Source organism: Saccostrea cucullata, unplaced genomic scaffold (genome assembly GCF_032062105.1).
Source record: "Saccostrea cucullata isolate Sc308-1 unplaced genomic scaffold, CSIRO_AGI_Scuc_v1 ctg308, whole genome shotgun sequence".
Lineage (NCBI taxonomy): Eukaryota > Metazoa > Mollusca > Bivalvia > Ostreida > Ostreidae > Saccostrea > Saccostrea cuccullata.
This window is the reverse complement of record NW_026930989.1, coordinates 223,190-240,696: the sequence shown is the minus strand read 5'-3', so window position 1 is coordinate 240,696 and position 17,507 is coordinate 223,190. Positions and strand designations below refer to the sequence as shown.

Sequence of the window (17,507 nt, the reverse complement as noted above, 5' to 3'; positions counted from 1 at the left end):
AATTCTTCTAATCAAATACTATGAACAACTGCTACATATATGAACAAGATACAGAAATACTTGTAAATTAATAACGAGATTTTATTCAGTTTAGGACTGACATTTATAAATACTATTTTACATAAAGCAATACAATAAAATTATTTTAATGAGATAAATTCCCTGCATGGGAAATCTTTTTTAAATACATGGTTTCAGAAATTCCAAATGAATGATAAATATTTTTAAGTTAAGATCTATATTATATTTTTATTATTATACATGTATATTTGGTAATTTACAAATCCCCACCCATTGAGGAAGTAATAAAAAAGCAGTTTCAGTTGTCTGTCCATCTCTTACATTGCACCAAAAGCACTGGAGTGTGATTTCTAACTGACAATGGATTATGATGACTTCAAGTCCACAACACTGATGATGTATTATGATGACATAAGAAGCGCTGGTCACTAATTATCTCTAAAGATTAAGGTGATTTCTGCAGTTGTTCCTCATCGGATGATTACTGGGTTCTAAGTTGATAATCTCCATTCTGTGTAATGTAACGCACCCACGGCAGGGCCTGGTATCCACTCTTCTCAATAATCTTCAAATATCTCACCTATTCAAAAAGAGAATAGAATATAAAATGCAGATGATGACTTCTACTATTGCGTAACAATGTATCATGTAAAATATACTACCCCAAAACCAGCAAGTCAAAACGCTTTTATACTAAAACAAGTGCACAATCCCCAATTTTTTTTCCATCATAAATAATTATATGATAATCTCTGATATCCAGGTATGTTAGCTTTAATCAAGGATGTTGTTAAAATTTACCTGTATTCCAGAAACAGTAAAGTAGGGGATCTCAAACTTGACGTGTATTGGGGGCCTGCCCTCAGTATCCTCTCCGACCACACTGGGTAATCCAAAGTGGGCCCTCATCAGGTACTCCTTACCTCCCTACCAAAGAAATGTCATAAATAGTCTGTCTAAATTTAGATATACAGTAAAACACAGTTATAGTGAAGTTGCAGGGATGAGTATTTTGCATTTTATAAGCATAATTTGTTAAATTCATTTACCAGTATTCAAAGGTTAGGGGAATGAAAAACAGTTTGCTACAGTAAAACTCGTTTAGTACGAACACGGATATTGCGAATTCACAGATATAGCGAAGTTATCTTGGATCCCCAGATATATAAATTTAACAAATTCCTTATATGGATATAACGAATTACGGATATAGCGAAGTAATTTCACAGGTCCCAGTGACTTCCTTATAACTGAGTTTTACTGTATAAGCGTCATTTCATTATAAGCCTGATCACTGAAGATGTGTTTTACCATTCATAAGAATAGACCCTGTGCTTTGGTTTCATTATCCTTTTCCAACCCTCTAATTGAAATAATATTGTTTTCAGAAATTTTGAAGCAAAGAGATTCTAAGCAATATTTGTGAATGTATTTATATCTTACAGGGAATGATTTAATGGTCCAGATGACTGCGTTTATGTCGGGAGCATATTTACAGCTGCCGACTGTCGTCTTGAACTTTGGCGAGTCTGCATCTGCAGGCACTGGAATGATGATCTCTACATTGTTGGCAGTGGACCTTCTCTTGAACTGACTCTTAGCCTGTTAGGAAAGGTTACAAAAAATACCTTATTGAATTAAAATGTCTGGTAACATTTGTGCTTACTTAGTTTCCTAAAGATGTGAACTAATTTATACTCAGAGCAGCAAAATGCAAGTAATAGAAAATAAACACAGGGGTTTGATAGAAGTAATCAAACAATAATGATCTTACTTTGATCATATATTCTACTCGACTATGGGCATGCCTTTCAATAACAGACTCCACCCATATCAATGGCTTCACCTACAAAAGGAAAACTCAAATTAAGAAAATGAAACCCATTAAAGATATTTAGATTTCTACAAAGATATTGTAACCATAAAAATTGTAATTTCTGAAAACTTACATGAGTGTTCAACCTGTAAGACATAAGCTCAAATTCTCCATCTGGTGGAATGAAGGAAATTGTTCTGTCATTCTCAAATCTCGACAGTCGGACACACTGGTGAAATTTGACATCCTCCAGCTCTACAGACTTGCTCTTACCCCCTATAATAATTACAGCAGCAGGATTGTTAAACTGGTATACTACCAGAATCAATACTGGCATGAATTTGCTTATCCACTTAGGTGTCATAATATAATTAATTTTCAGGGTGAAGGGGGTGGGGTCATGGGTGGAGGGATTTTCATTATTCTTGTGCTTGCTATAAAGAGGCAGAATATATATCTCTCACAAAATTTTAAAAGCTCAAAGTGCTGTATGTTGTTATTTCTTTAAACATGAAATCTAATCTCCACAAACCATTAATTTTCCTAAAACCTCAAAAATTTGACCTGGCATAAATAAAATTAATTGATTTAATAACATGCAAGTTTGTTAAGTTTATTAAAATAAATTTAAACTGGTACATATGCTTTCATATCTCGCACAAAGAAGAAGTCTGGTGTACTTACGTCCTGTACTCTCAAATAGCACTTTATCATTCAGCCCCAGTCTAAGCTCAGGCATCCCTGACAGGTAAACTCTCATCTTCACAGCTCCCACAATTTCACTTCGAAGTACATTACCATTTGCACTGACCTGATAATGTTAAAAATTCATAGTTGATTAAACAATCAATTGAAGCACCATATGCATTAAGCTATGCTCAATTCCTACTCATTTTAAATAAAATTCATCTCCGCTTTTTGGCACTTACTAGTAAATTGACAGATTCAATGACATCAAGAAATACTTCATTTTTCCTGTACTTGATTTTCTCAGACCTCCATGACACAGCATTGGTGACGGCCGGAGGTGGGCGGGGTGCTACCTCCATCTTGTGACCTTCTTGTGTAATGAATCTACAAATTCAAAATGCGTTTGTACTGGGAATATTTGTAAAATTTGTTATCATGCAGATCATGTGCAAATAAAAAGCAAGTATTTCTATTATAGACAAATAACTGCTTACTCTTGTAGAATTTTACTGTCTGTTGTTTGAGGAAATCCAAAATCCATAACTTCATCCAATAATTCATAAATCAGGACAAAATTATCTCTGATGCTTTCTTCCTCCAGCTCTTTGAAGTATTCAATGAATACCTAAATATCAAAGTTTAAGAAAAATTACACAAAAAAAAAATTATAAGAAAAGTGGGGATTTTTTTTTTACATCGCAAAATATCAAATGAGAAGATTGCTACATGTTCAATTAGATGAAATTAATATAATATTCTGAACTTCTCGTCATTATAAAAAAAAATCTATACATGAAATGTAAGCTTAATCATCTCATCTCTTCAAATAAACAGAATGTCCACATCATTGATACCTGTACAAGTTTATGAAGAAAAGAGAAGACCATGGCAACATTGGCATTCCTTTTAGATGTGGCAACCAAGTACAGACTATTATACTTGATGAAGATGAATGTAGTGTTGCCATGCTGGATAATTGGGGATGTGTTCAGTTCTTCCTCTCTCTCCATAAGAAGTGACATAAACTTATCAATGACCGACATATCTATGTCCCCTCTGTAATTCCGACTTATCAACACCTGCAAATATACAAGACATCTTAAAAATATCCATACTACTGAAAACATAATAGTAACATTTTTAAAAGTTACAGTATACCCTTAATCTTAATCAACAACTTGGTGAATTTTGCTGTTTTAGATTCAAATTAAATAAGACTGAAATGCAATTTTACAATATATAAAGTAAGAAAAATGATAAATAGGAAGCTATTTAGTTTTGTTTTCACTGTTAAAAATTATTTTTTACAGTTACATCAGGAACTGCATTAAAAAGTTTTAAAGCTTGTTAGAAAACTGTTACACACCTTCCCCTTTGAATCCAGTAAGTAAACTGCCGAGGCCGACATGGTTGTGATGTATGTTAATTAGGCCTAATCTACAAACAAAACATTTGAGCATTGCAATACATTCAACTCATCTGTTGCTTTATTCAACCAAGAGTCTCAGATGTTTCTAAAGCTCTGCTGATTTGTATTCATTATTAAGGAAAAGAAAAGAAGCATTTTGAACTTAAAACACTTTAGCCTAAATCCATCTGTACTCACTGTACTGCTGAAACTGAGAAAATTCGAACTAAAATTATTATGCAAATGTCGTTCTCCTGTCCTCAGTCAAATACAATAATATTTCGAATAATATTATGTGATTTCTTACCCAAATTTAGCACTGAAAAATTACACAAATTCTGTTTTTTTTAATCAAAAAACCCTTCGTCTAGGAACTGGCGGAAGTTACACCTGTCATTTTCCTTTCATGGGTGCATGATAAGTCGTTCATATTATACTCGTACAATATAATAGTCTAATCTAACTCTAGATAGATAATACTGCTATTTAAAGAAGTAATTATTATATTTCACAGGTGCCCGGAGATACCGCATTTTGGATATTTTTGGTGTCTCTCCAGTTTCCACTTACCATTTAGCCTACAAGGTTTACTAAAATTGTGTTGAATCATAGACAAAGGAAAATGAAGTGTGGAAAGCGTTAAAAAATGATATATATGAATATAAACAAACGAAAATCCGTTGATAAACGATAGTCAACACTCAATTTCATTATATACATTTGCTGACATGGTAAAATGATTAGATAATGTTAAGTTACATGTAATTGATACCTTTGTTTCGTCAATTTATTTGTCCTTAGCTTCCACCATTTTAAAAATTGTTTGCTTTCGCGTATCGAATCGACTATTAGACATTGAGATATATTGCTACATAAAAGAAGAATAGAAGTTATAACGTTTAACAATAAATTCTGCTGCAAATGAGTACAAAAATGGGTCTCCTAATAACCACAGGCGCCTGAAGTATGGATAATACCCCCCCCCCCCTCTTTTTTTTTAATGAAAAAAATGTAAGATTGTATAATACCTCGAAAATATAAAATTTCCCCGTCAAACAGATCTATATATCGTTATATGCAAGCAGATTGTACCTTTTCTCACGTTTAAAGAATGGCCCTATTCGGTATAATAAAAATACACAAGGTAAGAAACAAAAGTTGTAAACAAACGGGGGGTTCCTCGCTTCGAGACAGATTTCCAAGGCAATAACAGTGTTACCTATCATAATTTTGCAAACACTCTGTCTGGGAGATGTTCTTTTACTAGTCTCTTAAACCTAAACGGGTACAAGTCAAAACGGCACCTGGTGAAAACGGCACTTAGGAAATATGCAAAACGGCACTTGAGAGTAGTCAAAACGGCACTTCAGAAAAGTCAAAACGGCACTTTTTAATTTTGAGAATTTGATATTGTTTATATAGAAAATGGATCTTTATATTACATTTATAGTAATAAGCGTGTATATTATTATTGATAAAAATAATTTAAAAATATTTTAGGGGGAAAAAAATAGACTAATTCATTTGAAAATTATTGTACTTTTGTACAGTGGTTAGATTTTTTTTAAATGTACTTCTTTAAATTACATGTCTAATATTTTCTACAAAAGAGATAAAATCCAAATTATATTATTATGGTCCTTTGAAATTAAAAAAATTATAATATTGCAAATATGTATACTACTCTGTTTTAGGGGGTTGCCAGTCACAGTTGACTAATCAGAAGCCAGTTAGAGTATGTTTACTTAGAATACACTTGTAGAAATAAGAAACAAAAGACTTTTTCACACCTCCCCCTCAATAATCTGTTGATCGTCAATTTGCAATCATATACAATTACTATTATGTATTTCTTGACAATATGTCAAAGGGATTGAAAGTTAGATTTTCCTCTCTAAAATGTACATAAAATCCTTAAATCTGAATAGCCATACAACATTTACTATAATTTTTTTTACAATATGAAACCTGTACATAGAAGAACAAAAACATTTGTTTGTTCTTTTTTTTTATATAACTGAAGAATATCAATTTATTTCTATTAAATAATAATGATTAAATATTAAGATGACACAATGTTGATATTGTTACAAATAATCATTTATTTAGATTATAAAATGATGCTGTTATTATTTATAATCTTGTTTTTAAAAATAACGTTATTTTTAAAAACTATGCTGTAATTTCATTGATTTAAAAAAGAAGGAGACTAAAAGATGAAGATACTGATATTTCAAGGAATAAAATAAAAAAAAAAATCAATTCAATTTTGGTATTTAAATGTATGAATCTGTGGAGAAAAGTATGTAATGCATAGGTTCATTTATTATTTTATTTTATATATATCACATAGATTTCATAAAAACTTATTTCAGTGTATACATAAATTGTTTTCTTGGGGAAAAGAATGGACCCACCCAGAAAACAAAAATTATCAGTGGCGGATTTAAGGGGGGGCGCACCCGGCACGCCCCCCCCCTAAAATTGTCAAAGTTAACGTAAATCCCAGTTTTGTCTAGAAAATGTAAATATGTCTGCCTGGTAGACCTAATTTTTACCCTTCAAAATCTCTAGAACCCAGGAGCTTCCGAGGGCTTCGCCCCCTGGGCCCCCACCAGGTCTTTGCCCTGGACCCACTGGGGGCCTCAAGGCGGCCCTCAGACCCCTTGCCTACTTTTGGCGCCCCCTCTAACTTCAATTCCTGGATCCGCGCCTGATTATATATGTTTACATGTATATATACTCACACAAATATATATATCAATCTATATATCAAATTATCATTACGTATAATTATACTTTTTTTCTATAAGTGCCATTTTGACCAAGTGCCGTTTTGACTAAGTGCCGTTTTCACTAAGTGCCGTTTTAACCAAGTGCCGTTTTGCATAATCCAAGTGCCGTTTTCACTAGGTGCCATTTTCACCAGGTACCCTTTGAACCATAATTCAACCTAAACCCCGCCATTGATGGTTAATATGCCGTAATTGGACGATTTATTAATCGGATACATAAAATTTTCTCCATTGGCAGCGTTAAAGGAGGTTTTGGAGCTGCTTTTCTGTTTCGCCTTATCTGATTGGTTAGATATTTAAACTGTATTACAATCAACCAATCAGATAAGGCGAAACAGAAAAGCAGCTCCAAAACCTCCTTTAACGCTGCCAATGGAGAAAATTTTATGTATCCGATTAATAAATCGTCCAATTACGGCATATTAACCATCAATGGCGGGGTTTAGGTTTAAGAGACTAGTAAAAGAACATCTCCCAGACAGAGTGTTTGCAAAATTATGATAGGTAACACTGTTATTGCCTTGGAAATCTGTCTCGAAGCGAGGAACCCCCCGTTTGTTTACAACTTTTGTTTCTTACCTTGTGTATTTTTATTATACCGAATAGGGCCATTCTTTAAACGTGAGAAAAAGTACAATCTGCTTGCATATAACGACATATAGATCTGTTTGACGGGGAAATTTTACATTTTCGAGGTATTATACAATCTTACATTTTTTTTCATTAAAAAAAAGAAGGGGGGGTTATTATCCATACTTCAGGCGCCTGTGCTAATAACGGGGCGCAATAAATCGAAGGATAATTGGAAGTCTTGATCTTCAAGTGCATCAGAAACTTTGTTGCATCTAATATCATCTCTGTCCTGTTGAATGTTAAATCAGAGTGGTTTTTAACGAAATAATTTTGTAAATGACCAGTGTCAAGAAAAATAAGTCACTGAATGATCTTACAAGGGTTGTCTAATCCCTGAAGGTGCGGGATTATTTCCTCCATCTTTCTCGGTTTGCATTATGACGTCACAATACCTAAAACGTCACAATACTTTGTGGGTAGCAAAAAGCTATACATAGCATAAAATACAAGTGTTCCAAGGATATTTTCCATTTTTTGCCAAAAAAAAACTCCGATTACACCAACCGAATTGATCTTTTCTAACGAGTGGTTATTATATTTCTTCAAAGTTTGTGAAAGGTAAGTAATTGTGCCATCAATATTGGCATTAATGTTGACATCTTTTTAAAAAAATGAATACTCCAAACTCAGACTGCAACAAAAATTTTGATTTTGTCAAGAAATTGTTGTAGCAAGGAACAATCTATAATTCTTTGCGTGTAAAAAAACTGTATTAAGTATTCGTGTTAACATGATTATTGTTTCATGATAGAGTAACATACTACCAAGGCGATGTTTCCAGGGGTTTTTTGAATGCTGATGGGCATCATGGAGCTCAAAAAATGGATGGACAATAAAAGTAAATAAGAAAATCTTATACTGTCAGATAATGAATCAAAATAATTCATCTGTCCCATTTTGCATGGAATTCTTTAAGCATTATCTATTGAAGAGTAAATGTACTATTTTATTTCAGATAACCAGCATGAAAGGAGATTTATTATCATTAATCCGCATGATATAGGAACAGATGTGGATACTGGCGTGCGAGAAGATGAGATCGACCCTTACCATGTACCAAGGTGGATATTTCGATCTAGAGGATCTTAGAAACATCGATATTTTTTCGGCAACAAATTATATAGATGCAGATCTGTAGCGTTATGGTTTTAAATACCGTATTTGTCTTTGACCATAACGCTACAGATCCCGTAATGCAAAAAAGGTGCAATTTACGGCGCAATATTTCTTGCGCAGGGACGTAGCAACGGGGGGGGGGCCCACTTTTTTTCCCAACATTACCTTTACTATAGAAAATGTACATCGAAAGGATGGTTGTCCCCCCCCCCCACTTTTTACCATAGTATAGTGATCTGAAGGAATTGTAGGAAAAAAAATTGGAAGTGAAAGTAACTTGGTTTTGAAAAAGTTGGCCATTACCCCCCCCCCCCCCCCCCCCCCCCGCCCCCCCCCCCCCCCCACACACACACACAAAATAGGATTTTCGAGTTTGGGCAACTTTTATTTTTCTCTTTTTTATTTCATTTTATTATTCTTTTTTTTTGCTTGTCAACTTTTTTTCAGGTACGTAAACAAAATTTCTCTGGTTGGCCCCCCCACTTTCAAAAACGATGCTACGTGCCTGTTTGCGCACTTTAAATGAAGAATTGCATCGTATCGTTCATAGAGACTTGAAAAAAAAAAACAGAGACCAAAAAGGGGTCTTAGCCTATTTTGCCCTTTTTCAAGGTTAAATCTATGTAGTATGACTTTGCAAAACTGCGTCTACACTACATGAGGATGCTTCCTATTAATTACGAGCATGATCATAAAATAATTTTCCGTATGTATCCCTATTTAAAATTTTGATTGCCCATTGTGGCCCCACCTTCGGGGACCATGATTTGAACAAGATTGAATCTACTTTATCTGTGGATGTTTCTATATAAATAGGACTGAATACAGCACTGTAATTTTTAAGAGAGGAAAAAAAATAGATTTTTTCCTTTGTTAATGATTGTCCATTGTGGCCTCTTCCTACCCTTTTGGGTCAACGAATCTGAACCCCATGATAAAACTGGAAACTCTAAAACATTTCTGCAAATCTGCTAAATAACTCCTGTCATATTCCAAAAGGTAAATTGGTTACTGCTTTTAAAAATTGTTAGAGACATTTCAAGAAGGCGAAAGAGTGATGGACGGGCTAGAACAACAAATATATACCGGGAATTTAGTCAAAAAGCGGGGATATAAACACTATTTATTACAGAAAGAAAAGATAACTGAAGATATTCATACAAAATGAAGTATGTGTGACCAAGAGAGTCCACTGTTTGTTTGCACCCCTCTCTCTCAGGACTCAATTCATTCCCTCAAGATTTTTTTTATATTTTTAAATTTTTTAAATGTATTTTTTTTAATTTTTTTGGCGGGAATCGAATGCACTCTTAAGACCATACACACTCCGTATTACATTTGAATATGCAATGGTTTAAATGTTGGCGTATCCCAGCTTCTCTTGTTATAAGTATCTACTTACCTTTCACTTTTTTTATGTCCTTCTAAAGAATTTTCCAGAGTCAGTGTTGAAATTGCATACTGTTGATTAAAGACAGAATATTTTTGTCCAAATACACATTGACAAGAGTGATTTTTTTTTCTTGAATCCATTAAACTGCAAAAAATTGTCCGATTTAATATTTTATGATACAACTTGTGTACTTTCTCTTTGCTGATAATCATTTACCTGTAGGCAAAAACATGTATAAAGTTTTTGGAGTAGGACTCCTTTTAAAGTGTTAGCTATATGAGCCCTTTATTGACCAAACTTGCATGTATGATACATATAAGCATGTATACTACCAGACTTTCTTTTGAGGCTAGATCTGACCTACACTTTTTTTTCAGATGAGTGATCAGGTTAATGTTTCTGGAGCCAGTTTCATTAATTTATCAAGTAACTCTTTGCCCTCCCAGAACAAAAACTTGCTTAGATGATAAATCGAAACATTTACACTACTAGACTTGCTTCGGATGCTGAATTTGAAGTACATTTTCCACAATTTTTGAAGTGACCAGGATATAGTTTTTGAAGCAAGTTTCAAGTATAACTATAAACCCTTTGTTAACCGATTTCGCATGGATGGTGCATTTAAGGAGGCACACTACAAGGTTTGCTTCATAAGGCATAATAACCAATGCATCGATGAGACAGCGAATACCGAAGCCCGTGTCACGGTTGGCGTTGGCACGATTAGAATATCTCACTGCTCAATGGCCATGAGTGTCGAGTAAGGGCTCTTCAACAGTATACGGTGACGTCTACGTCTCTATACGAGTGAAAAATTCTCGAATGGGACGTAAAACAGCATACAAGTTACAACTATCCAACCCTTACACCCATGTCCTGCAAAAGGACCCCTTCTCAAGTTAAAATTTACCTTTTCCACTAAAAACCTGAATAGGAAATAAGCCTTTAAAGTATCTATTTAAATTCAACAAAAATATATAAGACATCAATACTTCTAAAACTCGCCATCTTTTCGATTACAAATTCCAATTGGATTTGACCTACATTACTAGTATTCTGATGAATGACCAGAATAATTTTTTTAGAATAAGTCCATTCTCAAGTAACGTTAAGAACTATGGCAACCAAACGTGCATGAATGATGCACTTAGGGATGCACACAATTATATTATTAGTTTAGTCTGAAGCTTTGCCTGACTTACGGACAACATTCTTTGAGATATGCTCTGTAAGGCTGTAACCTTTGATTTCCTATGTTTAATTTTTTGACATGATCCATGAAACTGGAGAGGGCATTTCTGAGGAGGGGGTACTGAATGTAATTCGGAGTTAGATACCCTGTGTTATTATTATGCTATGTGTAAAAAAAATTATTTCCGAAACAAGTGCCTGTGTCTGGTGCTATGAGAAGTTGAGTCGTTCTTCCGCTCTTACTGACCAATTGTGATAGCGTATATAGGTACAACCAGGAACTAAGGTCGAACACTGGCTCCAGCATTTGGAGAAATAAAACAAATTAAAAATGTATCGAACAATCAGGAAAAATAATCCACCTCATCTAGCGAAGAAGGATTTTTGAGGGATTTTTGGGGGGATGGGGGTGGGGCTTGGCTTGTCAAAATTTGTTTTTAGAACCCCCTCCCCTTTTGAAACATCCTGTTTTGCGTCTGTTTTAACCAAAATTATGAAGAATAAGGAATATACCTTATAACCAGTATTCATAAACACCCAAAGCCTTGTTCTCAATTACTCTAACTTCTAAAATTCATAAGATGGAAGTCTTAAAACTTCATTAATATTATTTCAAACTAATAACTTTCACGCGAGACAAGACACAAGTGGACTTCCATATGTAAACAAAGGTATTGTTCTCAAGAAAGGGATTACACCGCCTAGTTAGTTCTCATGTTATGAATCTGTTACCGCACTGTCATCATGACATTATCGCTGCTTGCTAGTTGTTGGTAAACAGGTGCAATTATTTCAGGTGAATTTGGAGTATGGAAAGTAGGTCAATTCGTGATAAGTGATACGATGACATTGTTTTGTTGAAAAAAAAATACGGTGACAGAAATCTGGATAGTTTACATAGGTAGGTTTTGTATATATCATTGTATGCAGAGAAGTTAAAGATACAGAAATGGACAGATTCAATATTCTTTAGAATAATTCACTTTTTAAATGTTAAGCATGTTTTAATGGCGCCAAAAACCTGAGGTAGGGAATGTTTTCAGAAGAATGCATTTACAACAGTCGGAAGTTATAAATGTTAAAGTTTTAAATAGTACAAATGATACGAAAGGAACATATCTTTTTAATCTAAAGAGAAACCTTTTTTAAACGACATACATTTAAAATTTGATATGGTGGTCCATTCGGATTAAAAAGTAAATGTTCTACTGCGGACTATTTTTAACTTGATTCAGCAATTTAAAGTTATAGAGGCTCAAAGTAAAGGATATTTAAGAAGTGCTTACTAACCAAAACAAAGCCCGCCAAGCAGTGTTCAATGCATGATAAAAGCTTCATTCATTCCTATTGTGGAATAATTACAACTTGCATGACTTCGACCATTATTATACGGAATAAAGCACAATTCATTTATAATAAATTTATCATTCGAGCTCACTCTATCAGAAAATGCATCAATAATGCTTCCATTTCTAGCAATGAAAAGCAAAAAACAATATAAATATTCTAATACTCAAAAAGTAGGATATTTTTTCTTGGGGCAGATCATGAGTTTAGAAACTGTCGACATCTTGGATAACAATAATACACCTCTTATGGACTGTGGCACTGTTCATAACCTGAAAAGAAGAAGGGTAGAAGATGAATACACAGAACAGCCCCCGGAAACAACTTCCTTATACAGTAAGTACCTGTTCACTGATATTCTTTGCCCCACCCCCACCCCCAAGTATCACTTTGATTGACAGGATAAATTTACATGTACATAGCCCGGTATTCAATGTGGAGCTTATAAACACTGGAATCACATTGTAAATTTAATTCACTAAGGTATAAAAGTAAAAGGCAAAAAAAAAATTATTTTTCAAGATGCTTGTTTTTTTTTCCCCGATAAATCTGATACCAGGCATACGGTATCATTTTTAAAGGGGCAGTCAGAAAACAATGGAGGGCCTGGGGTTGGATACTTCCTATAAGAACCAAATTTTATTAAACACAAGTAATCATCTAACACAATTTAACTACTAGCATTCTACAACAAAAAGTAGGGGGTCAACTTGCCATTCAATGAACATTATCAATAGTATAAAGTCAAGTTTGAAAAAAAGTGCCTGATACTACGTGCCTGGATGTCTATTACATTACTGATGATTTGGTTTTTTTTTTATTTTTAGGGAAGCACTTGATCCCAATCAGTCGAAACAGCGGTGTTTTCTCCACAACAAACTGGAAAGATAGTGGTACAGCCATTTTCTGCCCTGTCACGCATGATTTGTTTTTGAATATTCATAAATATGACCAAATCACCACTTCCCAAGGGAATTTCTTCGTTGGAAATGTAGAAGGAAATTACGAGAAGACTATAACAGGTATATAACAAAAGAACATTAAAAGCATCCAATACACATTGTCTGTTCATAAAAAGAAACTTCTATACAAGATAATTCAGTGAAATATTAGCTGTTTTATATCCCCAGGCAATGTAGTTCACCTCTGGAAACATGATAAAACACAACGACAGTTTTACATTGCGCAATCCTTACTCTTCGCTGTGCCACAGGTAGGTATTGTTATAAAGGATGCAAATGCACAGTTCATTAATGTGATTGACATTTACTAGAAGATCATATAGATGTAAAAGCGCCAATATATTTAGAATTAATTTTGTCGTTTGATATGTTGATGCATATAATTAAACAACGTACAAACTTATTCACCACTGACCTAGTTACTAGTATATGTTATGTGCAAACATCAAGTTGCAGGAAATCACTAATAGTCATATCCGTAACATTAAGATTTTTAATGACTAGTATGTTGCACAATTTAACTTGTTCTTGGACATAATGAAATTCACTTTCGAAATAACCTTAGAAAAAATATGTGATCTGTAAAATGATTAACGAATTGTGTAAGTGCTCTTAGAGAGGAGTTGGTCCAGTTGGAATCATAAACATGTTATAATTTTAAAACCATTGGTGCAAGCATGCAAAATTGTTTGTCATGTTTATGTATTTTTTTTTTTTAACCTGTCCGAATACTCAGATAAACTCGTTTGTTTTTGCTTTTTTTTTCAGGATTTTGCCATTATGCAGAAAATATTACATTCTGTATGAATGCTGAAACCAGATTTCATATCATTTGTTGCCATAAACCACCGTGCTCTATATCAGTATTCCGAAGTCAATACCCTAGCATTTCTCATTGACATTCCATTACGTAAGGAAGGGAGGCTAGCGAAAAACTCTTTTTTACTGCATGACATACATAGAGGCTTATAAAGTTTCTTTTCCACGCCAGATTCATTTAGAAAGGAATAGTTAAACTTGTGTGCCTTTAAGACATCTAGCATTTTCATTATTTTCTTATACATATCACAAAGAGTGTAACAGTACGGTGACTTGTAAAGGACTTGTATTAGAAAGTTAGAAAAACAATGTGAGGAAAGGGAATATAGATATATGTCTTGTATGATCAAGATTTTATTTTGTATGGAAATTGAGTGTATGGATTTAAGAGCCATTCTCTGTAATGATTTGAAATTTTATATAGGAGCTGTGGCACGCATAGTCTCAGAATTTCTCCAAACTCTCTATGATAAAAGTCATTGATACCCTAAACTGAAATCAGGCAAAAATTGGTTGCTATGTTTTACAGTTACCATGGCAACATGTATTAAATTTCGAAAAATGGCATTTTTTAACATGTTTAGAGCCCCATAGTTAACATTTGCGGCAAAGCAAACAATTGGCAATGACTGTATGCAAAAGTTGAAGGTCAGATGTCTCAAATGCATGATAAACATGTTTGGTAAATCAACTATTATATACGTTACTATGGTAACAAATTATTCAAAACTAAAAAAAAAAATATTAATTGAATTTTATAAAGTCCTACACGTAAAAATAAAAATCATTTATAGGATGTTTTGAAACATATACCTTATATTTTATTTTGGTTGGCAGGATTTTTATACCACAGAGAGCCTTCAAAGTAACACTCTGTATGTTTAAATCTGATCCTATCTTTTAAAAAAGCACATTTCCTCATAACTAATGATCAATTTTAAAACATGTTGGTGTGCTAGTAGTTTTTCCATTTGAAAAAATTCAGATTAGATTCTTTAAATAGAGCTTGCTATGGAAATAAGCAGAAAATATGCTTAAAAACCTGAAAAATATTTTCTTTCCTTGATTAAATGTAGATTCCCAAAACTTTTATGATTGATATTTATTAACAAGTAACCTGACTTTTAATTTTGACTATCATCCAATTTCTAAGTGGATGCAAGAAGTTGGCACACTTTAATATTGATATAAAGTTCATAAAATCGAACATTTTCCCTTCTTGGTAACCATAGCAACAGTGTTGTTTTCTTCATCAAATTTTATCAATATATGATATTCAACTTCAGTTCTAACAGATAAGTGCAATTCAAGCTGAGTCCTTTAATTTGTTTCTTGATTATACGGCAATTTAACTCTTAATGCAGCGAAAAAAAATTCACTTTTAAGCACTGGTACTTTGTTTCCATGGTAACACTACAAAGTAGCAATTATACCCATTTTTTTATGGTTTTGGTGTTGCAAGGTCCTAAGGATGCATATTTGCCAGTCTTTAATTTTCATGTTTTTCCTCAAGACAGTAGCATTAACCCAATCTTAGTTACTGGTTTGCATGGTTACACTGTGTTACCATGGTAACCATAAAAGTTATTTATAGAATAATATTGCTTATACTTATATACTTAAGGTCAAACATTTTCATTGTTTTTCTTAAGTCTTTAGTTTTAGCATGTAACACCTACCATAAGTGAATACGGAGTGTTTTTCAGCATATTTCAGCATTTTAGATGTATTCCAAATGTACCCTTTGTTACCACTTACGTAGAGATATATTATAAACAGTTTCTTTACAGTTTAAGTGACATCAAGGTGTCATGTTTTTGTGAGAATGGTTTGTTTGCTTTTTCGAGTTTTTATTAAGCCACAGTCAAGATTTAAAGTGGCTGAAAAACAATTTTTCAAACTTTTCCGGAACCAACCGAATTAGCAACGATTTTGTTTGATATTTGTTTCTGCTGTGATCAAGCATTTTTCATTAAAATCGGTGACCATGCGTGGCAACGAAGTTTAAGTGGTTACAGAGAATGGCTATTAATTCGCGTGAAAATTCAGTACATGTTTATTGGTACTTCAAGCGTCAACGACAGCTAATTTTATTTTTCAAAAAACAGTGTAATAGTATATACAAAAAATGTCCACATATACATGTATGTCAAAGTCGCAAGCTGTGGTTTGCGACAATGCATATAAGTATATTCTCTTTTGTTTTCATAAAAGTTATTTGATAAACTTGGACCATATGCTCTAACTCTGCTACAATACACAAATACATGCACTAAATTACTTTTCTTATCATACCGGTACAAAAATGTTGATATACATAATTTGAATTTAATTATGGTATTGGTCCTATAAATAGTCATATTAAATACTGTGTACAGGGTTATTGTTATTTTGTGTTATTTTCGCTCTTTCACAATTTTGTCCCTTTTAAATTCGCCCGGTCACAATTTTGTTATAGGTATTTTACTGTCTTCTTTGAATTCACATCGTCTTAAATATGTCCACCTGTGCATATGTCAAAAGGGTGAAAATGTAACGGAGGCGAAAATATTCCTTATTGTACCTTTATTTTCATAGTTTACATTTTTTTGTATACATGTATGCATGGTTCAACTTGCATATTTGCATAATTGAAAATAATCAAACTTGAGAAAAAACTTGAATTTGAAGCCTGAGTGGCATATATTACTAGTCTGATATTGACATCACATTTTTTAAAGAATAAATATATAACGTATGGTTTACCAGTCTCGGTATTTTACTTATTTAAGGGGGCTGGGTGGTTGTGGCCATTTTTAGACTATTTTGATCTCCTTTAAAAGAAGAGCTCCATATTAAAGATATAATAAAATGATCAAATTTTAAATCTAAAATTTTTGAATTTTTTCTCTGCCAAATGATAGTTGACAGCTTAAGATATCATATCCCAAAATTTTAGTTACATCTTGTGGTTAATAAATAATCTGTTATTTGTGTAAAAAGTGCCTTTCATTGTTTCAATTATAACCAGAGAATCATTTAAATTTTACCGAATACCTGACAACTGTTGATGTACTTTTTATCTTTGTTATTTGTGTACAGCATTATAGTTTGTAGATATTAATAGAGTGAGGAAGAGATCTTAAAGTTATTCATTACATGTCTTAACGTATTATTCCAGATAATGGCAAAGACTTTCAAAATTCAGTTTTTGATTTTGATTCAAAATATCGAGATTAAATTACTTTACTGATGTATTTTATTGTGTGGGTCATGTGTTGAAATTACTTTGATAGTTTTGTAGTTAAGATTTTTTCTCAATAAAAGTTCTTGCACC

General features: G+C 33.2%; 2 protein-coding genes across 3 annotated transcripts; one reads left to right on the top strand and one right to left on the bottom strand.

Annotated features, from left to right (window-relative positions):
• Nucleotides 1-57: 57 nt before the first annotated feature.
• Nucleotides 58-4,322, bottom strand: LOC134230915 (AP-1 complex subunit mu-1). Its single transcript, XM_062712777.1, has 11 exons — nucleotides 4,243-4,322; nucleotides 3,894-3,964; nucleotides 3,382-3,606; nucleotides 3,022-3,152; nucleotides 2,767-2,911; nucleotides 2,522-2,648; nucleotides 1,971-2,113; nucleotides 1,796-1,867; nucleotides 1,465-1,623; nucleotides 823-948; nucleotides 58-601 (listed from the first exon to the last, which is right to left on the bottom strand). The coding sequence occupies exons 2-11, from the start codon at nucleotides 3,933-3,935 to the stop codon at nucleotides 503-505; spliced, it is 1,269 nt and encodes a 422-aa protein (XP_062568761.1). The 5' UTR covers nucleotides 3,936-3,964; nucleotides 4,243-4,322; the 3' UTR covers nucleotides 58-502.
• A 7,401-nt stretch (nucleotides 4,323-11,723) lies between these two features.
• LOC134230911 (uncharacterized) lies at nucleotides 11,724-17,153 on the top strand. Of its 2 annotated transcripts, XR_009984446.1 has the most exons (6): nucleotides 11,724-11,964; nucleotides 12,608-12,746; nucleotides 13,238-13,432; nucleotides 13,541-13,623; nucleotides 14,141-14,567; nucleotides 16,212-17,153. XR_009984446.1 is itself a non-coding variant. In XM_062712776.1 (5 exons), exons 2-5 carry the CDS (start codon nucleotides 12,611-12,613, stop codon nucleotides 14,177-14,179), a joined length of 453 nt encoding a protein of 150 aa, XP_062568760.1. In that variant the 5' UTR covers nucleotides 11,724-11,964; nucleotides 12,608-12,610; the 3' UTR covers nucleotides 14,180-14,573. The 2 variants fall into 2 exon arrangements, 1 of the variants encoding a protein (XP_062568760.1); XM_062712776.1 differs by lacking the exon at nucleotides 16,212-17,153 and having other exon boundaries at nucleotides 14,141-14,573.
• The last annotated feature ends 354 nt before the right edge of the window (nucleotides 17,154-17,507 follow it).

Excerpts from the sequence above, each read along its gene's own strand:
- LOC134230915 (XM_062712777.1), bottom strand. The coding sequence starts at position 3,935 with ATGTCGGCCTCGGCAGTTTACTTACTGGATTCAAAGGGGAAG. Across the intron at positions 2,912-3,021 it reads GACAGTAAAATTCTACAAGA|ATTCATTACACAAGAAGGTC; the intron begins GTAAGCAGTTAT and ends TTGAATTTGTAG. Across the intron at positions 1,868-1,970 it reads CTTACAGGTTGAACACTCAT|GTGAAGCCATTGATATGGGT; the intron begins GTAAGTTTTCAG and ends TTCCTTTTGTAG.
- LOC134230911 (XM_062712776.1), top strand. The coding sequence starts at position 12,611 with ATGAGTTTAGAAACTGTCGACATCTTGGATAACAATAATACACCTCTT. Across the intron at positions 12,747-13,237 it reads GGAAACAACTTCCTTATACA|GGAAGCACTTGATCCCAATC; the intron begins GTAAGTACCTGT and ends TTTTATTTTTAG. Across the intron at positions 13,624-14,140 it reads TACTCTTCGCTGTGCCACAG|GATTTTGCCATTATGCAGAA; the intron begins GTAGGTATTGTT and ends TTTTTTTTTCAG.